At 39.5% G+C, this 25,004-nt stretch overlaps 1 protein-coding gene across 1 annotated transcript in view; it reads right to left on the bottom strand.

Moving 5' to 3' along the window:
* LOC150086891 (dynein axonemal heavy chain 7-like) overlaps nt 1-25,004 on the bottom strand; it is a 1,233,418-nt gene that overhangs the window by 62,570 nt on the left and 1,145,844 nt on the right. Inside the window, exon 60 of the mRNA XM_090372313.1 lies at nt 12,587-12,724. Coding sequence (XP_090228439.1) covers nt 12,587-12,724 — 138 coding nt within the window. The remainder of the gene's footprint in view (nt 1-12,586; nt 12,725-25,004) is intronic.

Raw genomic sequence — 25,004 nt, 5'->3', positions numbered from 1 at the left:
GATTCATATAACAAACGGATTAGGAAAGACTCGGTACGCACTGTTTGCACTTCTGGCAATTAATGCTGCTGCACGAATTAAGAGGGCTAAAGAGATTACCATTCTACAACTTAGTGGTACTCTAAAACCTATCCGATCACATGTCCCACATACCGAGAAGTCGTACTAGTCAACAGCAAGCAGATCAAAGGGTATTCCCGATGCGAACAATGGGCTCTGGTCAATCTTCTACTGTAAGTGCCCTGTTCGCGAATTAGAAGAGAGTGATTTTCTTTTAACCCGACAAATAAAAAATCATCTGTTGTTTCACGGAAGTGCATCATGCACAATTTTCCGTAAACAGACTTGAGTCTGGACTTCCAGGAGTGCAATATAAATCTTTACAGGGTGAATAAAAAAATAAAAATTGTACAACTTTTTTCATAAAAGAGAAACAGTTCTAGGACAATATTACAGAAATGCAGCCAAATCTGCAGAAAAATCTATGATTTCAAAGAGTTTCACTTCATGGGAAAGATTACAGAAATTATTCTACAATCAATCCAGCAGCTTTCTACAGAACTCTGAAAAAATCAGTAGAGAGCAGGCCACTTGACAGTAAAAATGCTGATTTGGCAGCGGCAGTCCGAGTACTTGATAGGAAACATTGGCTTGAAGATATTAACTCTCAAGTGACATTTGGTGAGAATGAAGTTAGAAAACTGTCAATTAGGCTTCAGTTAAATGAAAGAGATATAATTCGTGGATTTCAGGAATACCTAATTGAAAAGACGTACGGTTTTGGAAGAATTGAAGCATTTGATGAACGCTCTGAGTATGATACCAATTCCATCAAGTGAATGTGAACAAGGATTTTCACAAATGAATCTGATCGTCAGCCCAACCAGAGCTTCGTTGATGACAGAAACCATTTCTTCACTACTATTTATTAAAATTGTATGCACACTTCTAAAATGCTTCAATCCAGCAAATTATGTTGATTCGTGGCTGCATTGGAAACGTCATTCAGCAACAGACACAAACAGTAAGAAAAGAAGTTGGCATAGTGTGTGTCGGTGAGAACTTAATAAAAATTTGGAATTTTCTATAAAAACTTTATTATGAAATTATTATTATTTTTACTTATTATTTGGCCCCGAGTGCCAAGCGATAGTGTCCAAGCGATTTTCCTAAGTGATATATAGTGCTCTTTTTAAGTGATTTCGTTATATTTTCTTTCCAGTGCTTTCCTCATCCTTATTTCTTTATAAGTGGTTCTGTACTTAACAGATCCTAAGTAAGAACCCAGAAAGGAAAATTACCTTTCTTTTCCTAGTATATTTATTAATTTTCGCACTAACAAACTAACCTCTCCAACCGCTTGGCCACTAGGTGGCACCGCTCCTGCCTCCACGTGGCGGGGCTGGAAGTCTGGGAGAAGAAATCCACTCTCCCAGGGCTAAAAGGAGCAACGATGGACAAAAATAAACAGTCCTCGTGTGGATCTTATGATTCAGAACTGGACAAACATAATCCAGATCATGACGACACAAATGTATCCCATGCTAAGAGACAAAAAAAAAGAAGGAATGGATAAGACCACACCACTCTTTCTAATACTACACTCCTCCACAGACCAACCATTGAGTAAGCTGTCCCCATTTTTGATACAGAAATGTCTCGAAAATGTGGCTGGCCCTCCAAAAATGGTTCGGCGATTAAGATCCGGAGATTTATTGATCGAAATGACCGAACATAGACATGCTGAGAGGCTATTGAAAATATCTACTTTCGGTGGAATTCCCACAAAAGTTACCCCACATGCCACCTTAAACTCCTCTAAAGGGGTAATATCAGAGTGGGATCTATTAAACGTATCAGAGGATGAACTTGTGCATGAACTAAGAGATCAAAACGTGGTACAAGCCAAAAGAATTGTTATTAAAAGAGATGGAGAATCTGCTCCCACACGGACGGTGATTCTAACATTCGAAACACCAAATCTACCTACTTATATTAAAGCTGGTTATCTTAGATGCCAAGTAAGACCATACATTCCAAATCCAGTCCGGTGCTTTAAGTGCCAAAAATTTGGTCATTCCCAAGCTGTCTGCAGAAGTGTAGCCACTTGTGCTAACTGCGGATCAAAAGAGCATACACACACAAACTGTAACACTGCAGTGCAAATTTGTCCTAACTGCCATGGTAACCACTCTGCCTTCTCTAAGGAATGCCCTCAATGGAAAAGAGAAAAGAATATTCAAAAATATAAGATTGAGCAGAAAGTATCCTATCAAGAAGCTAAAAAACATTTTGCAGTACCTGCTAAGTCACCTACATATGCTTCAGTTACCCAACGGCTACGCTCAGTAGAAACTCAGACAGACTGCTCAGTCCCTCCAAATATCTCAATATCTGGTTGGGCTAAATCGCTCCTCTCCTCATCAAAAGAAAAACCTATTCCTAAATATGCTACTCGAGAAGCAAATACTCCTGTAACAATACCTCCGGATAAGAAGCCTAATGAGAAACCAAATGAACGAGCCAAGACCCCTGAAAGAAGCAACACTACTAAATTTATATCCGATACCATGGATATTGATGAAAAGATAGATGAAGATGACTCAATTCTTGAGATTCATCCAGAGGATGACATTGACACCGGTAGGCCAGTCTTCCCAAAAAAAGAAAAAGCAAAAGTAGACAAGCGCAAACAGAAAAATCCGCCGTAAGAAACCAAACCCTCCTTTTAAAACCAAACAATGCAGACAGTGATTCAATGGAATTGTCGCGGATTTCGTGCTAATTTAGATGACCTCTACGATCTGCTAAGTGAATATAAGCCCGCCGCAGCATGCATACAAGAAACAAACCTGACGAATGCAGTATCTATAACAGTTAAACGCTTCACCATGTATAGAAAAGATAGAAACTGCTCTAATGCAGCACACGGAGGAGTAGCGCTGTTAGTAAACTCTTCAATTCCCTCCAGACCTGTTCCCTTGCAAACACCGTTGGAGGCAGTTGCAGCCCGTATCACCATTGGCATAACGATAACATTAGTCTCATTGTATCTGTCACCAAACCATGCTTTCACCCTTGCTGATTTAGATGACCTAGTAGGACAAATACCCGCTCCTTTCTGTATTCTGGGTGACTGGAATGGCCATAACCCTCTATGGGGTTCTCAACAACTTGACTGCAAAGGGAAAATAATTGAGAAATTCTTGGATAAACACAATCTAACTATTTTAAACACAGGTGATCACACATATGTTCATGTACCATCTGGCTCAAGCTCTGCCATTGACCTAACAGTATGTTCTCCAACAATATTTCCTCTCATAGACTGGACAGTTACTGACAACCCTCTTGGTAGTGATCACTTTCCGATCATCTGTAATTTCTGTACAAGTTCTCCTCCGATCAACAGAATTAGAACAATTTGGAAATTTGACAAGGCCAACTGGGCTAAATATCAAGAAATAGCTCATTTAGATTCCACTATCATTGCTACTGACAAGATCGATTCTGCAGTAAGCTATATCACAGAACGAATAATGACAGCAGCTGAATCCGCTATCCCAAAATCATCATTTAAAATCCGACTCCATCCAAAAATGTGGTGGAACGAAGCATGTAGCATTGCTAAAAGAGAAAGAAATAAAACCTGGAATCAGTTTAGAAAACATCCAACCACAGCCAACCTCCTACAGTTTAAAAGAGCAAGAGCCAAGGCTCGTTATATAAGACGGATAAGTAAAAAAGAAGCATGGGCACGCTATGCTGCCACTATAAACAGATTCACAGATACTGCTACAGTCTGGAAAAAAATCAAACGTATCAATGGCAAATACCCACTTGTTACTTCCCCAATTCTATTTCTGAAAGGAAAGGAAATTTCTGAACCCGAAGAACTTGCTAATGCATTTGGCTCGTCTTTTGAATCACTCTCAGCTGTTTCCGCCTATGAACCAGCCTTTCAGATGCTAAAACAAAATACAGAAAAGTATAAACTGAATTTTAATACCGCTCTCCAACATTCATATAATCTGCCGTTGACCATGACTGAACTGCTTAATGCGCTCACAAAAGTGAAAAACAGTGCTCCAGGTCCTGATGGAATTTATTACTCAATGATTTCCCATTTAAGTGAAAGATCATTAAGTGCTCTCTTACTACTCTATAATAGAATTTTCTTAGAGGAATATTACCCCACCAGCTGGTGCCATTCTTATGTGCTAGCCTTCCCGAAACCAGGAAAAGACCACACAGACCCAATAAACTATCGACCTATCTCCTTAACAAGTTGCTTGGGAAAAACAATGGAAAAAATACTTAACACCCGACTAACGTGGTATCTGGAGACTCAAAACATTCTCAGTCCAAGCCAGTATGGTTTTCGGAGAAGTAGATCGACGCTCGATCTCATTATCAAAGCAGAAGCAAATATTCGGAACGCCTTTCTAAGAAATGAGCACTTTGTTATGATATGCATTGACATCAAGAAAGCATTTGATACAACTTGGCATTATGGGATTCTTCGGGACTTACATAAATCTGGTCTTCGGGGTCATCTCCCGAAATTCATTCAGAACTTCCTATCTAATAGATCCTTCCAAGTCCTCTACAACTCGTCACTTTCTGGCACATATGTTCAAGAAGAGGGAGTTCCCCAGGGCTCAGTGCTGAGTGCAACACTTTTTGCCATCAGGATCGATTCTATAACTAATAGTATACCTAACACAGTTGATGCATACCTGTATGCTGATGACCTTGCCATCTCATGTCATTCTCAAAATATGCGACTTATTGAGAGACAACTACAAGTCACCATTAATAGAGTAGTCTCTTGGGCCAAAAACAATGGCTACAGAATTTCTAAACCGAAAACAACTGCAGTACACTTCTGTCGTAAACGTACATTGCATCCTGATCCAAACCTCCAGTTAGACTCCCATTGTATTACATTTCAACCGAGCACTCGTTTTCTTGGTATAATACTTGATAAAAAAATTAAACTTCCTTGAACATATAAAATATATTCGTACCAGCTGTCTTAAGAAACTAAATATTCTCAGAGTAATCTCCTCTATGTCATGGGGTGCAGATCGGTACATGTTGCTACATTTATACCGCTCATTAATTAGATCCCGCTTAGACTATGCATCTCCTGCATACGCCTCAGCCAGGCCAAGTGTCCTGAAATGGCTTGATCCCATTCATCGTAGTGCACTTCGAATAGCACTGGGTGCCTTTCGTACATCTCCCATTTTAAGTCTATATACGGAAGCCAATGAACCGCCGCTAGACCTTCGGCGACAAATTCTTCTCCTAAATTATGCTGCAAAAATCAGCAGCTTTCCACATCACCCGATATGGCAATATCTCTTCAGACCAAAATGGGAAAACCTCTATCGTACTAAATCACGTCTCAACAAACCATCTGGCATTAGGCTTCAAGCTCTAAACACTAGCTGGGGAATCAGCATGAATAACATAATGCAGGATACTAGCATGCAAATCCAGCCATGGCAAATACCCACAATATACGTTGACAGATATTTCCAGAAATGGGGGAAGAATAATCTTCCAGATATTAACATCAGACAATTACATCTGGTCCACTCCACTCAGTTTAGGAGTTACGTGCAGATATATACAGATGGATCCAAGACTGCCAGTAAGGTTGGTACAGCTGTAGTCCTGCCGGATGCTATCATCGCCAAACAGCTTCCCTCAGAATGTAGTAATTATACTGCTGAGTTGTATGGTATTTTACTAGCCCTAGAGAAAATAAAAGAAGCCTCATATACTCAATCCATAATATATACCGATTCATTAAGTGCCGTGAATTGTATGCAAAGTAAACGCCCCAACAGTCATCCTCTGGTACAACAAATCTGGACTCAGTTAATGGCAATTCATGCACGTGGTCACCGCATAATTTTTTGTTGGATTCCTGGACACTCTGGAATCCTAAGAAATGAACAGGCAGATTTAGCCGCCAAAAATGCTTCAAATCCTATTTCTTCCAATTTCAGGACACCTTATGTTGACTTTAAATCCATTATACAGCAGACCTCTAAAGAACAGTGGAAACATATATGGGAAAAAGAAATAAATAATAAACTTTTTGAAATAAAGAAAGAACCCAAACAGTGGCGCTCCAGTCTGAGAGGAAATAGAAAAGAAGAAACTGTACTAGCACGACTGCGCATAGGTCACACATACCTCACTCACAGTTATCTATTAAGAAAGGAAGATGCCCCACAATGCAGTAACTGTTCATGTCCACTCACTGTAAAGCATATCGTTATCGAATGCCCGCTATATCTAAGAGAACGAAAAACTGCTTTCTCCCTACTTTCCAAAAATTGCAATCAATTAACACTATGTAATATTCTGGAAGATCGTCAAGATATGGATGACGTTTTTGTTTTCCTAAAATCAATTGATAAATATCACCTTGTTTAAATTTTTAACAGAATCAGCATCAACAGCAAAGATATACTAGTCAGAAATCAGTGCATTATAGCCACAGTTGCTGATGCACCAACAAACCTAACAACAACAACTTATTATTTATTTTTACTCACATTTTTCTTATTTTTTTTATATACTTGTATAATAAATTTATGCTTAATAAACTGTTTTGTTAATATACTTAATTTGTTGTTCTTATTCCAAAAACATTACTAGTGAAGTAACAATATCAGGAAATAATTTTTTAGTTTATTTTTCATATCCTTTTAATTTTAAATTTTGCCTGATTGCAAAGAATGAGTACAGGCACCTATTTTTTTACAAAAAAAGCACTGAGTACATCCATTATATTCCACGACTGATGAGGAGTGTGCAGTGTATTTTCCCTTCATTTTCTGGATTTTCTCCCAGACCACCTTAGCACTGGTTGTCTGGGTAATTGAGGATGTGAAACAGATCCATGATTCCTTTTGACTCTGATGGTGGATATATCGTGTTTTGGCTTGTGCACACTTAAAGGATAGGAGGTTGGCCGTGGTAGGATACCTTCGGAATATCCCCCAAGCTTTGTTTTGAGCTTTTCTTGCTGCTGTGCGTTTAGCATTCCACCAAGATTTGGGAAAAGATGGAAACTGGGTGGACATTTTTGGAATTGCAGTAGCAGCAGCTGCCTGGACTATTCTTTCCGTGATGTACGTAACTGCATTATTGACAGGCTGACTGACTGTGATGTCAAAATTTGCCAGATGTCGAAAGCCATTCCAGTCAGCCTGATTAATCTTCCACTGCGGCAACATAACAGGAAGACACAGTCTCCCATTAATTAGGGTGGTTATCATGGGCAAGTGATCACTTCCAAATGGATTCTCCTCCACCTCCCATGTAAGTGAAGGGAGAAGAGAAGGGGAGCATATAGAAAAATCAATTGCAGAAAACGTACAGGTAGACATGTGGAAATAGGTATTTGTTCCTACATTTAGAAGGGAGAGGTCACTATCCGTGAACATATTAGAATTAGCATACGGTGCAAGGAAGCAAGCTTATACAGCATCAGCCAAAAAAATACCTTCCCATTTCACCCATCTATTCACTCCAAATGTTCGTCTAGTTCTGCTTTGAATTTATTTAAGCTGTTAACTTCTACAATGACAGATGGAAGTTTGTTCAAGCAATCAACCACCCGCTGGCTAAAGACAAATTTCCGGACATCTATTCTACAACTGTCTTTCCGTAATTGGAATTTAAGTCCCCTTAGGTTATTAATCTAGGCAACAGGAAGAATTCCATCAGCATTGAGCTTGCTTTTTTTTTTTTTTTTTGTTAGTTATTGGCACATCAGCTTCTGTGGCCATAATGCACCTCCCAAGGTTTTTGCACTACTCTGATCCAACCCCGACGCAGGATTCAACCCTGCGACCTATGGGTTGCCAGCTAGGTACTTTACCAACCAGGCTAGCCTGGTCGGCTTGAACTTGCTCAATCCATTCAAGGCCTTATACACCTCAATCAGATCTCCTCACAGGTGCCTAGTCTCTAAACACTGCAATTTGCAGAATTTAAGCCATTCTTCGTAAGAGCAACCCTTTGTTCCATTCACCAATCTCGTTGCCCTTCTCTGTACTCGTTCCAGCAGCTCTACATCCTTCCTAAAATGAGGCCTCCAGACCTGTATACAGTACTCAAGGTGTGGCCTGACCATTACCATATACAAGGGGATAATCACCTCTTTATCCTTGCTAGAAAAATTCTTGTATATCCATGACAAGACAAACTCTTGCAGACTGTCTGCACTGCACAGAAAACTTCTATCTGACTGCACAATTACTCCCAGGTCTTTTTCATTCTCCACCTCCCTGAGTGTAGTACCACACAGTTGATATGTTTCTCTTCGGTTACTGCTACCCATATGGAGTACTTTACATTTGTCAATGTTAAACAGTTGCCACCTCTCAGCCCATCTGCTCAACTTTCCTAAATCCTGTTGCAGTAGCATACTGTCATTAGTGTCATTAACAACCCTGCCAACCTTCGTATCTTCTGCAAACTTGGACATTAAGCCTGATATACCTTCATCAATATCATTAATAAATACAGAAAACAACAATGGACCCAACACCGAATCCTGGAGGAATCTACTAATAACATTAGTACACGAAGAGCAGTGTCCATTGATTGATTGCCACTCTCTGTCTTCTCCCACTCAACTGTCCCTAAATTCATAGCAGCAATTTGCCCTTAATGCCTTACTGCTCCAATTTGTACAGCAGCCTTCCATGTGCAACAGTATCAAAAGCTTTCCTGAAATCCAAGTATATCGTATGAAAATTATATTTTGCATCCAGTTCCTCTGTGACCACATCATAGTATCCAATCAAATTGGTCAGACAAGATCTCCCTTTAACAAACTCATGCTGTGTCTTAACTATTACTGCAGTTTCGTCTAGATGATCCGATAGTGCATCTTTAACCAGTGCCTCCATTAATTTACGCAGAACAGAAGTTAAACTAACAGGTCTGTAATTACTTGTGTCACCCTTTGATCCCTCTTTCTGAATTGGGGACACATTTGCACATCTCCGGTCTATGGGGACCTCCCCCGAGTCCAAGGAAGCTCTTATAATGCTCTATGACTTGTCCCCTTCTATTGATGTTAGCACTACCTGATAGGGTGTTATTAGCATTACCATTAGTAGAGGCATATGATGCAAGAAAGCAAGCTTATGCAGCATCAGCCAAAAAAAAAAAAAAATGCTCCCATTTCACCCCTCCGTTTATTCCAAATACCTGTCCAGCTTAGCCTTAAATTTATTTAGGCTATCACCTTCCACAACAAAGGATGGAAGTCTGTTCCACCAACTAACTGCTCGCTGGCTAAAGGCAAACCTCCGCACATCTATCCTACATCTGTCTTTCTTCAATTTGAATTTATGCCCTCTCAGGTGATTATTCTGAACAAGAGGAAGAATCCCATCAGCATTGAGCATGCTCAAACCATTCAAGGGTTTATACACCTCACTCAGATCTCCTCGCAGGTGCCTGCACTGCAGTCTAGTCTCCAGACACTATAATTTGCAAAACTTAGGCCTTTCTTCATAAGAGCAACCCCTTGTTCCATTCACTAACCTTGTTGCCCTTCTCTGTACTCATTATGTTTATTAAAATCCCCAAGTAGTAAGAAAGGGAGAGGTAACTGCATTACAAGATCATCAAGTTCTTTCTGGGCAATGTCAGTCCCAGTTGGCAAATATATAGTGCAGATGGTTAATAAAAACTCCACTGTAACTAGGATTGCTGCAGCCTCTCTGCTGATTGTAAGTTGTAGAGGCTGATATGGGGTATGGTTGCCCATGAGGACTTCAACTCCTTCATTAGCAGGGTTATCCTCTAAGCTATCCTTGCGAATAACAGTAATGTTGCACATCCTGGGGGTCATCATTTGCCCTTAGGTAAGTCTCCTGTAAGGAAAAGCAAAATGGTTCGTGCTTTTCCGGGAGTTCCTTGATGTCGTCTACATTTTGGAATCCATGACAATTCCAGCGTAGGAATTTAGCCATTATGTGGACTTGGTGGATCCATCACTCGGCTTCAGAAGTGCTGTGGGCTTGCCTTTATGAGTCTTGGATTTATCTCTTTTGGGGAAGCATGGATGCTGTTATGTGTCCATTTGCTCCTCTGCAAAGAGATAATAGGCTGAGTCATCAGGTACTTCCTTTGTTTTCACATCCATTTTTTCTTGTGTTTTGGTAGTCGAGTTTTCTGTACTGTTACTTTTGCATTTGATTTTGGTAATTCTGGAGCAGGAGGAACTGATATTGGAATGGCAACTAACTGAGATTTCTATGCTGGTTTTACTGAGCTCAATAAATAGCAAACAATGAGCGTAAATGACTCTTTCGGTGGTATGGTCATTTCCATTTGAGTTCCAGTTGAACATTTCTTGTCAACCTTTTTAGCATTATTGTCATTTATTGGTTAACTGCTTTTCTGGCCTCCTGGTATGAGATGTTAAGCTCTGCCTTTAGTCTTTATATTTCCTTTTCTTCTTTCCATGGTCATGCTCTAGAGTAGGCAGGGTCGCCTTGGCAGTTAATGTAGGCGGGTTTTGAAGCTTTCAAAACCCGCCTGATGTCATTACATGATATCATTTTGTTGTCCTTTGAACCACAGTGAACACAAGCAAGTGCACCATGGCAGGCTGTTTGTGAATGTCCATATTGCTGACACTTGAAGCACTTTAACGGATTTAGAACATATGGACGTATTGTGCAGTTCAGATAACTAGCTTTAACCTCATTAGGTGATGTTGGTGTATTAAAAGTAAGGATGATGTTTCTAGTTGGGGGATGTTGTCCCCCGGTCTAATCAAGAAGTGTGTGCTACACACGCTTCTTGATTAGACCGGAGTTCAAGCCCGTGACCACCAAATACGGAGGATGCGGAAAGGTCAGGGAATGACCAGTGCAATATGGCCTTAGTTGCTAATGCTTCTAAAAACCAAATAGCAACAACAATTCTAGTTGGGACTAGATTCCGTCCTTATGTATGAACATTCTCTTTGCAGCTGTCATTCCTTGCAATTTCAGTCCTGAATAGATCTCCTCTTCAGACACTTCAAGAAGATCTCATTCAGAGATCACACCTTGGGATGAGTTCAGTGTCTTGTGGGGTGTTACTGTTATTGGAATTCCCCCAATAAAATTGGTACAGAGTGTTCAGAGTGTTTCTCACAGTTCATTTCAATGAAGGTATCCCCAGAATGCAGCAGTTTTACAGATTTAGGGGAGCCTGCCAGCCCTTCCAAACCCTTCTGAATAAAGAAGGGTGACATTTTCCCTATAGGCTTCTCTCCAGTGGAATGAATTATCAGGTATCTATGTGCTGGATCTGATATTGTTTCTGTTCTAGGCCTCTTTGCTGAAGTGGTGGTTTCTGTATTCATGTCAATGACTTCTGACAGGGACTGTGTTAGGGCCCAAGAAGAAAAATTTAGATTCATAATGGTTTTGTGTTGGGTTCAGTGCCCGGGCTCCCCACCCACCACGGAACCTTAAAGAGACGCCCACTACCTTAAATGCACTCGGGAGTGGGACATCAGGGCTACCCAGACACCATACTCACACCGCTGCCAGCCTGAATCCTGTCCTTCAGACTATGAGGGTAGGGGCATGGCATTATCATGGTTGATGCTTGCAGGTGAACCCACTAGCCGATTGATCCTGGCTGAGCCTTTCAGGACTATCCGACTTGTTGAAGCAGGGGCCAAACTGGTGTGTTGAAGCTGGGTCCTCGTTAAATTCGGAAAGGATACCTGTTTCCGAATTTACACGAGTCGCAGCGACAACAAACTCGCCGGATTCCTATGGAGTAACCTAGGCTGTGGGTGTTGGATCCCAGTGATGCTAATCTGGAGTACCAGCAGCATCACTGGGAGGTCCCAGTGATGTACGGGTGCCCAAGTCAAGGGAGTTTGATTGCTACTCACCAAACTCTGCAATACAACTAATGAAAAATCTTGACCTTGATTCAGAGCAGTAATCACAAAATAAAAAACACAGGAAGATTTGTTTAAGAAATAAACGAATCTTCCTGTATTGTGCTTTCTGTTACCTTATAACTAATCATTTTAATCCCTAATTTCAGTACTGATTTGTTACCTTTCCTTGTATGTAAAGGCTCCTTCTGGTCTCTTTCTGGAGTCTCCCAGTTGATCATATGTACTCAACTTGATATTATTAAAGAATATTATTATTATACAATATCTTCTTGTAATTATTAACTATTCACTGGTTAATAATTTATCATTAGTGACTTCAGAAAGCAAGTTTTCAAAGCTCTGGCATTGTGTTTGGTTCAGTGCCCGGGCTCCCCACCTACCACAGAACCTTAAAGGGATGCCCACTACCTGGCAAGCAATAAATGCGCTCAAGAGTGGGACGGCAAGGCAACCCACAGATAAATGCGCTCGGGAGTGGAACGGCAAGGCAACCCACTCCCGAGCTTGGATGATTGTTTTCTTATCACTCCTTACTTTAAGGAGTGATAAGACAATAGTCTAAAAGAATTTTAATACTTTATATCTATATGTAAATTCTGATTTGAATCTATTAATTTATGAGCTTACTTCATAGTCAAAAGTCAGTAGATCTATAGGAATGGTATACTTGCGGGCATAATTCTGCATTGCTCCAGTTAAAAAGGCTTGAGTGAAAAAAAAACCTGATAACCAAAACACTGGTGGCTTTCCATCATCATACCAATCCTAAAAAGGTATAAAACAGTTCATTAATATCAAACATTATTAAAACAAAAATGGCATACAAAAATTCTAAAAAGAATAGACTAAACTTCTCCTTATGAGGTGGATAAACTGGTACCAGGGTCTGTATGAGAAGATTTTAGACTTGTTTTCCTAAACATGTAAGAGCTGTATACGTGAATCTCTTACTTTATACCAATAATTCTTTCATGCGACTCACAAGAAGAATTATTACCAAAATTAAGGGTCCATGACTTTTATGTGGAATAAGCTGAAGTTGTATATGTTTTCTCATCAATGTTATATATGGTTTTGTAATTGACTGCTTTAGAAATAACTTTGTAGTTGTGCTTCATACATCAATTTTCTTTTTGTTTTTGATCTATTTTGATCAATTAATCACGAGTTAGTGTCTGCAATTCTGCCACACATGACAGGAGGGGGGTGCTTCCGTAGCCAGGTGCAGCAGTGTGTAGCACACGCTTCTTGATTATACCGGTGTTCTAGCCTGTGACCACCAAATACGGAGGATGCAGAAAGGCCAGGGAATGACCACCGCATATCCCCAGAGCAATATGGCCTTAGTTGCTAATGCTCCTAAAAACCAAATAACAAACAAACAAACAGTGACTTCCATTTTTCTGAGGAGATGCTTCAAACACTTTTGAATTCCAACACTTGGAATGAAATCAGCTACTGTCTTGACATCCTACGTGCTACGAAATCTATGTGGGGGTTTACTGAAGTGCAGTTGGGTGATAAGAAATACTTTTGGTTAGACCGGGGTTAGAGCCCATGAGCCACCAAATACGAAGGATGCAGAAAGGTCAGGGAATGACCATATCCCCAGAGCAATATAGCCTTAGTTGCTAATGCTCCTGAAAACCAAATAACAACAACGACAGGAGGGAGTATATGATGAGGGCCTTGTCAATCAATTTGGCCCTAGAGAGATTGTGCAAGTCTCATGGGGTAGAATATTTTTCAGCATGGTTTGTGCTTGTTAACAGGCGAGACTGCTTCTACAGGGATGGGATACACTTAAATAAAAAAAGCAGCGTGTACTCTGTATGCACGAAAGATGTTTTATTTTATATGAAAACATCTATGGCGGCACTAGAATAAAACCGTTTAAATTTTTGAATAGTTTGATCGAAACTTACTTACTTATGATCGAAATTTACTTACTTACGCTACTAGGCACCTCCGTAGCCAGGTGGGAAGGAGCAGCAGTGCGTAGCACACGCTTCTTGATTAGACCGGGGTTCGAGCCCATCACCACCAAATACGGAGGATGCGGAAAGGTCAGGGAATGACCACCGCATATCCCGGAGTAATATGGCCTTAGTTGCTAATGCTCCTAAAAACCAAATAACAAATAACTTATGCTACTTAGAAGGTTGATATTGTTCAAAATCTTGAGAAGCAGATTTTATTAAAGTATGCATTTTATTCTTGCATAATATTACTGCGTGCTGCTTACTCTACCAAATCAGCATTAGTGACTGAGTTGGTGTCATTTAGGTAGTGACATCATTTCCTATCTTAATATGAACTTTCTCTACTGAATTAACTACTTACTCTATCAAATCAACGTTAGTGGCTGAGTTAGCATTGTTAGCAGTATTTAGGAAGTGACGTCATTTGCATAATTTAAAATCTAACAGCCACCTAATAGGAAGTGACGTCGATTGCATCATTTCCATAAAAAAATTTCACTAACGATCAATTGCATCATTTCTGTTACCGTAAGAAAATTTCGTAACCAATTGATTTTACTCTAGTGCCGCCATAGATGTTTTCACATCAAAAGGGTGCAAGAATATTTGCTGATGCTATCGAGGCAGTGTTAGGTGGATGGAAAAACTGCTAACTTTGGGGAATTCACAGACTAATAGATTAACAGTAGCCGCAGGTAGAAGTGAAAGTGATTCTTGCACCTTCTATTGGAATGTGCAGCAGCCTGGAAAGCAAGGTGCTGGGGATTTCCAGGACTGCTGGGAATTATCATGGAACGAGTAAATACATGGGCTGTGTTAGGATAACTAAGAGTAAGAGTAGGTACATGTATACAGATATCCCTCGTATAACGTGGTACCCATACAATGTGGTTTTGATATAACACGGTTTATAAATTGTGGCTACCCTTGTATGACACGGTCGTGTTTTCGATATAACATGATCTACAAATTGTTGTATCGTTCTTTTCACACACTTTTACCACGCAACTTAAAAATCAAACTTTATGTTCATTAAATTTTGTCTGCTCGTATAACGGGTGTAGTTGCCAGAACCGAATTTATATAAGGAGAAACATGCAAGTACATACATACATATTTTTTTGTGTAGTGCCAATTTTTTACCTTATAAAGAGATAATTGTTGCACAAGTAGTTATAAATAGTGAATTTATTTGGGGAATACCCCTTGGCAAATAAAAATTTATTTTTTATAGTAATGGCCACCAAAACTGCAAAAGAAGGAAAAAAACCAACATTGAAAAGAAAATTCATTTCTCTTGAAGAAAAAATTAAAATCTTGGATTGGTTGAAAAATGGAGAAAAACAAGTTGTTGCAAGGACTTTGAATTTAAATGAATCAACAATTCATACAATCAAACAAAATGAGCAGAAAATCAGAGATAGTGTTATTGCTGGGTCAACGATAAGTGCAAAGTGCATTGCTTTTGTATGCTATATTTTAATGGAAAAATGGAGAAATCTCTTAATGGTTTGGATTGAAGATTGCACTCACAAGAAAATGCCTTTGAGTGGAAACCTTATTAAACAAAAAGCCCTCAAAATTTATCAATATTTAAAAGAACTTGAACAAGATTTTTCAGAGAAGAAAGCACTCAGCATGAATTTTGTGCCAGGAAGGGCTTGTTCGAAAATTTTAAAAAGCAATTTTCTTTGCATAATCTTCAGCTCCAAGGAGAATCAGCATCAGCAGACATAGATGCTGCCTGAAAATTCCCAGAAGAACTTTTAAAAATCATTGAAGAAGGTGGATATAGTGCAGACCAGGTATTCAATGCAGATGAATTTGGGTTAAACTGGAAAAAAATGCCAAAGCGCACACTTTTATATCGAAAAATGAAAAAACAGCTCCTAGATCAAAGTTTCTAAAGACAGAATTACTCTTCTGTTTTGTAGTAATGTGTCAGGTGATTACATGGCAAAACCAATGTTAATTAACCGATCTTTAAATCCTCGTGCTATGAAAGCGATTGACAAGTCCACCCTCCCTGTTTATTGGAGAGCCAACAAAAAGGCATGGCACCTCCGTAGCCAGGTGGGCAAGAGCAGCAGTGCGTAGCACGCGCTTCTTGATTAGACTGGGGTTCGAGCCCGTGACCGTCAAATACATAGGATGTGGAAAGGTCAGGGAATGCCCACCTCACATCCCCCAAGCAATATGGCCTTAGTTGCTAATGCTCCTAAAAACCAAATAACAATAACAAAAAGGCATGACTTCAAAAAGTTATGAACACATTTCTGATGAAACAACATTGTACAGATCAACCATCTGCCCTACTCTACCGTTCTAGCACCAGCGATCTTCTTCCCCTTTCCCAAAGAAAGAGAAGGTGAAAACTGCCCTCAAAGGGAAGAGATTTCAAGATGTTGAGGACATAAAGAAAAACATAACTGCTCAACTGAGTTCCTTCACTTTGTATTCTTTTTATTGCACTAGCCCAGCAACTTTATTGCTACACTTCACATGCAGAGATCAAGCTTTCCCTTTCTCTAAATAGAATTTCCTTTGGGTTTTATAGTATTGGATTCTTCTTTCTTCTCTTTAAAAAAAAATCTGGTTGCTTCTGAACTGATAAAACATTAAAATAGGCACATACCTTTCCTTTATTAAACATTAAAAGTACTACTGGGACTCCTTATCAATCAGTTTTTATTAATATGCAATCAAGCTTTTCTTTAACCTTTTAATTTTTAACAGCAGTATTATTTGCCTCTCTGACTTTCAACTAAGAAGCTCACAGCAAACTTTGCATAACTTAAATAAGTCAATAAAATAGCTTGAATAAAACAACATAAACTTGTTTTCTTGGCAAAAGTCACCAGTAATGTGACTTATTCATTTATTTTTTAATATTTCACAGTTGACGTCTTTGTAAGTGTTAATTTTTGCTCTTTTTGTGTCATGATCAGTGGTTGATGTTCAAACTCATAGTGATATAGATACAATGCAAAATGCATTCATGCATGTTGCTCGTTATTGAAAATTAAACTATGTGGTTACTCCCAGTTGATGTGCATTACAAAAAACTATATTTTTATGGCCTAACAAATTATCTGGAATAAAAATGATAAATACAGAGGAAAGTAGACAATATAATTTCAATAATAGCTATTTTCTTTAACTTGTGGATGTAATGTCTATAATGCACCTGATGATGATATAACCGGATGATTACAGTTTCAGAGAATTTTTCTTTTTATTATAAATATATTCAGTCTGTAGTAGCCAAGAATAAAAACAATCATTACCATACCACATACTATGTATATAAAATTATTATTGAAAAACAAATAAGCTTTCTTTAAATAATTTTGACTGATCTATATGATTTGTTAATCTTGCTCATATTTGTACAAGTGTGTTTCTACACATAGCTGTGTGAAGGAAAACAAATTATGTTCAATATTAACTTTACTGTACTGTCAAACATATAACGTAATAAAAAATTGGTTGAGGAAACTGTCTTTTTCTCACTCACACACACCTTACCAAAAGCTATGGGACACTTTCAGTTAATTATTTATTTCCATAAACATGTATTTATTGAAATAAATAGCATGTTGGCCTACCTTTGGCCATAATGACAATTTTAATGTAGTAGTGGCATGTGATGCAAGAAAGCAAGTGTATAAAAAAAAAAAAAATACACACCATTCCCTCCAAATGCTTGTCCAGTTCCTCCTTAAATTTATTTAACCTATCAACTTCCACAACGACAGATGGAAGTTTGTTCCAACAATTAACCACCTGCTGGCTAAAGGCAAATTTACACACACCTATTCTACATCTGTCTTTTCTTAATTTGAATTTATGCCCCCTTAGGTTCGTAATCTGAACAAGTAGAAGGATCCCATCAGAATTCAGCGTGTTCAAGGCCTTATACACCTCAATCACATCACCGTGCAGGTGCCTAGTCTCCAGCCACTGCAATTTGCAGAACTTAAGCCTCTTTTGGTAAGAGGATCCCTTCATTCCCCTCACCAATCTTGTTGCTCTTCTCTGTACATGCTCAAGCAAATCTACATCCTTCCTAAAATGAGGCCTCCAGACCTGTACGCAGTACTCAAGGCATGGGCTGACCATTGCCTTATACAGAGGGACAATCACCTCCTTTTCCTTGCTAGCAAAATTCCTATAAATTCCTATATCATTGACAAAACCCCATGATCTGCCCTGGCAGCTTGTCTGCACTGCTCAGAAAACTTCATATCTGACTGCACAATTACTCCCAGGTCTTTTTCATTTTCTACCACCTTAAGTGTAGTACCACACAGTTGGTACTTTTCTCTGGGGTTACTTCTACCCATATGCAGTACTTTGCATTTGTCAAGATTAAACTTCAGTTGCCACTTCTTAGCCCATCTGCCCAAATTATCTAGATCCTGTTGCAGTAGTACACTGCCATTACTGTCAACCTTTGTATCATCTGCAAACTTCGACACTAAGCCTGATATACTTTCATCAATATCATCGATAAATATACAAAACAACAGAGGACCCAACACCGAACCCTGTGGGACTCCACTAATAACATTAGTCCACGAAGGGCAGCACCCATTAATTACCACCCACTCAACCATCCTTTTATACATTGTAGCAACTTACCCTTAATACCATTCTGCTCCAATTTGTACAATAGTCTTCCATGCACAACAGCGTCAAAAGCTTTCCTGAAATCCAAATATATGGTATCAAAATTATTTTTTGCATCCAGTCAGTTCCTTTGTAACCACATCATAATATCCTATCAAATTTGTCAGACAAGCCTTTCCCTTAACAAACCCATGCTGTGTCTGAATTATTGCTGCAGTCTTATCTAGATGATCCTGCAATGCATCTTTAACCAGTGACTCCATTATTTTACCTGGAACAGAAGTCAAACTAACTGGTCTGTAATTACTCATGTCACCCTTCGATCCCCCTTTGTGAATTGGGGGATACATTTGCACATCTCCAGTCCTGTGGCTTCTACTAATTCCTGGTAGAAACTGGTGATATTATGCATTCCGATTCATCCTAAAACTGTTCAATTGGGTTGAGGTCAGATCTCTTTACTGGCTGCAGTGTTCCAGTGGTATTCTTTTCAAACCATGTGTCACAGTCATTGTTTTTTTGACACAGAGTACCATCATCACATCAAGAAACATCCCAGAGAATGACACCTCCCAAATGGGACAACATACTCAGGCAGTACATGTTTTCCAGACATCCTCATACCCAAACACTGGAAAAGCCTGTAGTTTGAGTTGAAACTCCATAGTTAAGGTGGCCTCCATCATGGAAATTGATGGTGTGTTTTTTTTAATAATTTAACATAATTAGAACACTATTTTACCATGTTAAGGCTGCTGTAAACTGCAACAAGATGCTGAGGTGCTGCCAACTGCTACCTGCTTACTGAACAAAAATTTAAAAAAAGTGAAACTTTCTAAAGAAAGAATATTCAATTAAAATACCAATATAAATGAATAAGGCTGCCCTCACCCAAGGAATGTACAGCAGCCTGAAAAATGCAAAGGAATCACGCAATGCACCTCACCAAAGGCACTATTTCTTGACTATCAGACTAGTCGGTCAGGAAACAGTTAAAAATACAGATAAAATACAAATTTCTTCCCCAACCAGCACACCAACAAATCGAACAAAATGAAAATTTGCAAAACAACATTAATAATTAAAATTGCAAAGGGAAATGAAAATTAACATATCAAATTAATTTTTGTTTCTCTTTGTAATTTTAGTCAGTAATGTGGCGTTGTACATTTGCATTTCATTAGATTTGTCGGTTGGGCTAGACACAGAAATTTGTATTTTGTCTTTTCTGGATGTTTAGCTGTATTCTGAATGTCAGGCTAACCATATTTAAGATTTGTTTTTCAGTTGTATCTGTCTTCATTGCTTGCAGAGGGATCTATGGTTTTTTGTATTTGTTGGTCATGATACAAATGCAAATATTTTGGAAATTTTCACAGGAAAAATGCATCCATAAAAAGAAGAGGCTACTGTGGTTTCCCTAATCTTTTTTTTTTTGTGTTACTTCTTTTAGTGAGTATTTGTTTATGACTTTGTTATAGCACAGTGGGTGTTTTTTGCATGTTTCAGATAGCAGTCGTGACATGCAGTGTGGGATATTAGGCTCTTGTTCATTCCTTGGATAAGTGCAGACCCTCGCTCATTCACTTTAGCATTTTAGCTGAGTATTCTGTCTGTAGAAAAATTTTTTTTTTTTAAATTTTTGCTTAGTAGGTAGGTAGCGGTTTGCACCTCTTCAGCTGACTTGTTGAAGTCTGCAGCAGTATCGACATAGTGTTTTTATAATGTTAAATCATGAATTGGTTACATCACATTTGATTTTTCACATTGTTGCAGACATTCTCTCAGATATGCCAAACAAGCTGTACTTGCTACCTGGGAGTCGAAAATGCTGATGGAACTGATATTTGGATGACACTCAAGTCAAGTGGACCCAATTTCAGCAAAGTCCGGTCAGTCTGTGACATTCTTTGCTTGCACCTTCACGATGGTGGGACTTTTAGTAATCCTGGGTATAACCTTCATGCACAAGCAAACTGTGGATGGCCACCCAGGTGTAAACCAACGTAAGCAAGGGTCGAGGTTTGGCACCCACACCACATGGAGAAATGCTGTCCTTCTGTGTTACCAGTTGGTAGATGACTCTCATCAACTGGTGCAGTACCACCACTTTGCTTATTGGAGGCTTGAAGTGATGGAATCCATGTGTAGTCTCCAGAGCCAAGTTCAGGTCAAACCTTCTCCATCTCTTCCATCATGCAGTATCACTGATGTCTTTTGAGGTTATGATGGACATCATGGCGAGATCCAAACTTCCTTACATTTCGAGGGTAGAGCTCTAAAACGGTGTTTGCAGGCCGGCCGCTGGTTAGTACACCGGACTGAACTTATTGGTAACTCTCTAGGAGGTTTCCAGATCAGCTAGTGTAATCTTGCTACCTCTACTCTGCCAGATAGTGACAGGAGGGAGTTCAAGTAGTGTGTATGCGGGGGGGGGGGGCATTGTTGAGGCCACGTTATGTTAACGATCTGAGCATATTCTTACCTTGTGTACGCCATATCCAAAAATTTCATTACTTCATACAGCATGTCCCCACCACTTTTCTTACTATTGAATACATCATGAATTGTCAAACTAACATAGTAAGCTTATCTGCGAAAAGATCTAAACTTCTCAAACACTTCCTAGTCCATTTCACAAATATACGTGGTCTCAGTTCTAATCTCAATGATGTCCATTTCCACTTGCAGTCTGCCAAACCCCATGTACTTTTTCTGACAGAATCTCAGTTATCGGTTGATTCAACCACTGCTCATCTCAGTTGCCCAAATTATTCGCTGTTGATTTATTTTGCCTCAAAGTTGTGCATATGTCTGTTCCGATATTACCTGTCAGAGACTTGGTAAATTGGAATCTCCTCTTTACGATCTTCTCTGGCTTAAAATCTCTCTAGCTCATTGTGTCAAATTCATCTGTTGTCTCTACCATTCTCCCAACTCCACCAATCACTTGGAGCTCTTGACTTTCTCTTTTTGCAATTTGACTTTCTCCAGTCCAACTTTCCTAACAGTGAGGTAATTTTCCTTGGTGATTTTAATGTGCATAACTCCAGCTGGCTTCCATTCTTTAGTCACATAGACCCAGCTGGTCGAGATGCTGAGGCTTTTCCAATTACTAATGACCTCGCACAGATTGTTCATTTACCTATCAGAATAACAGTCAATCCTAATCACACAGCCAACACGCTTGATCTTTTTCTCATAAAACAACCCTTCTAAGTACATGGTCGAAGCGAGTGGTCCTTTAGGCACCTCAGATCACAAGTTGGTAATTGTCTCTTCTCCACTGGAGCCTTTATCTCATGGCTATTCCCAACTTCGTGTTGTTTGTCATTACAAGAATGCCAAATGGGATGACCTGTGAGATTTCTTTTCCTTGGTTGGATTACTGTTTCCAAACTTCTGATGTCAACGTTTGCTTAGATCGTGTCAGAGAAATTATTCTTGTAGGAATGGAATCCTTTATTCCACACTCCACTTTAAAATCTCGTTCTTTATCTAAACCTTGGTTTTCCAATAAATTTGCTAAGGCTGTTCACGAGAAGAATGTTGCATATTGTAATTGGCTTGTTTCCAATTCTTCAGTTTCATTTTCTGCTTTATCCTTGGCTGAAGTGACAATAGAACCATCTGGTTTTGACAGAGGTAGGAGCAGAGATGGGCAAAAGTTGTGGCTTACACCAAAGATCACAACAATTGTAAATTGTAAAGAGTAGAAAACTTGCTTCTTCCCTTAATGGTAGCTGAGCATTCTGGTCTCTTACCAAAGCTATTGGCCACAACTTTTGCCCATCTCTGCTCCTACCTCTGTCAAAACCAGATGGTTCTATTGTCACTTCAGCCAAGGATAAAGCTGACCTGCTAGCATCCCATTTTCCCTCCAACTCATGTATTAATGATCTTGGTAAAACACCTCCCACCATTCCCAACTTGTTTCATTAAATGCCTCCTGTGGTCTTCCTTCTGTCAAAAGGATATTAGAAGGATTTTGACGAATTTTGATGCTAAGAAAGCTCCAGGTCCTGATGGTATTTCTCCACTTGTTCTCAAAACCTGTGCTTCTGAACATACTCTTGTTCTTTGTCGCCTTTTTTCACTTTCTTATTCCGAAGGTATTTTTTCCTTCTGCTTGGAAAGTTGCTCATATCCAGCCAGCCAGACAAATTCAATGGAAAAGTTCAGGGAAACACAAGCAGTTCCTATTGACATCTCAAAGGCTTTTGATCATGTTTGGCATAAATAAGCTTCCATCTTATGGTTTGCCAACTGTTTTTTGTAATCTACCATCATCCTCAGTGAGCAGTCAGAGAGACTGCTCACTGAGGGTGATGGTAGATGGCTCTCTGTCTTCTAACTTCTTCACTAATGCTCATGTCCCCCAAGATTCAGTTCTTTCCCCCACTCTTTTCCTTTTGTATATTAATGACTTTCTTCCATTGACTGGAAATCCTATCCATAGTTTTGCTGATGATAGCACATTGCATTTCACTTTCCAGTTTGTGAAACCTTGTCCTGCTCAACCAGCTTCAACTACTCGAATATTCACTACCAATTCCTTAAATGCCGATCTCCAGGTAATTCTCCAGTGGGGCATGATTTCATCCTTCTAAAACTCAGTCCTGTCTTATATCTCACAAAAAAGGATTCTTCTGCTCCTATGCTTACCTTTGGTGACACTCCGATTTCTAGGCAAGGTGATACATCTTTTTTGGGGATTACCCTGACTTCTAATCTCTCTCTCTCTTGGCACAAGCTCATTACAAATATTGCTTCCTCTGCTTCTGAAAAACTTGGTTTTCTCTTTCGCTCTCGACATTAGTTTTCTTCCAAACTGCTGTTCATTCTGTACAAATCGCAAATCTGCCCTACCATGGAATATTGTTCCCACATCTGAGGAGGTGCCGCCAAAACCTCTCTTAGGCTTCTAGATTCCATTCAAAAGAGGGCAGTTAGGTTAATTAATGACTCATCGCTAACAGAGTCTCTCCACTTGCTGTCTCATAGATGCAATGTTTCTGCTGCATGCCTTTTCTACAGATACTTCCATGGGCACTGTTCTTCTGAATTGGTTTCTATAATTCTCACTCTCCCTTTCAAAACAGTCCAAACATGTGCCATCACCAGCCAACATCCATTTACTATCCAACTTCAAACTCGCAGAACCAACTTTTCATCTTCCTCATTTATTCATTCAACTGCTGTTTACTGGAACATCCTTCCTTCGTACATATTTCCTGAAAATTACAGTCTACAGATGTTCAAGTCTAATGTCAACAAATATCTTCTTTTCATCTTCTCAACCTCCAACCCAAGTACAGTACTAAGTACTATACTATTTTCATTATGTAGCACAGAGTGAAACGGAATGTAAAATAACGAGTTGTAGTTAAACTTGGTTTAATGTTAAATACATACGATAAACAGTAAAAACAGAATATGTAGATACGTACAGTAACCAGTAATACAAAAGCTTTCAGGCTTTATGATGCCCTTCATCAATTAATCATTGGATTGAAAGTTCTACGTTCTAAGAACAGTGAACAGTGAACTGCATGATGTAACAACTAACTGTTGGAGATTGAAGTCTGTGGTTGTGACGAATGGTACCATTGCTATTTGTCGGTCATGAGAATGGTTGCTTCAATAATATGATGAACACGATGACATCCTCTGTTTCTGTTGATGGAAGTATTAGAGCATGTGATGTGCAGTGGCTGGTTGTCGATCAGTCCCGCCATTACCAGGCACGCGCTGGTGATGGCGGGACCGATCGACAACCATGGCATCACGGTGTGGGTCAATCTCATGTTGGGTTGACTAGAAGTGCTCAGAAATGGCCAAGTGTTCTATGTCCACTAAGAAAATGGCTCCTTTGTGTTCTGAAATATGTTTGCTGAGTCTTCTGCCAGTTTCCTCAACATAGCAGCTAGTGCAGTCATGGCAAGAAATGCAGTAGATTAGTCCACTCTGTAGTAAATTGGGAACTGGTGTTTTCACTCTGGAGATGAAGGATCATAGTTTCCTGCCTGGGAGTTGTACACACTTAATCCCAGGACCCTAGAAACCTGATGTGAAAGGTTTGGATAGTATGAGATAAAGGCGCTTGCGGCAGAGTCATTACCTTGAACAGTCCTGTCGGTCGCTACATGGTCATGAGCCTGTAGGTTGCACCTATCTATGTACCTTGAGTCAACAAGGTCCACACAGTGCCAAGAAGATGGCTACTCATGTGTGCTGACCAGTAGTTGGTAAATTGGCCAGCACACATTGGCTTGCAATAGACCGTTGTTCTCAGGTGTTCTTGCCGTGACTGCACTAGCTGCTACGTTGCAGAAACTGGCAGAAAACTCAGCAAACGTATTTCAGAACATGACAGAGCCATTCACTTAGCAGACATAGAATACTCGGCCCTTGCTGTGCACTTCTGGTCA

The sequence above is a fragment of the Mastigoproctus giganteus genome, chromosome 4, assembly GCF_048544385.1.
Source record: "Mastigoproctus giganteus isolate SK-2022 chromosome 4, ASM4854438v1, whole genome shotgun sequence".
NCBI classification, from domain to species: domain Eukaryota; kingdom Metazoa; phylum Arthropoda; class Arachnida; order Uropygi; family Thelyphonidae; genus Mastigoproctus; species Mastigoproctus giganteus.
The sequence above is the reverse complement of the archived record's forward strand: the minus strand, read 5'-3'. Positions and strand labels throughout refer to the sequence as shown.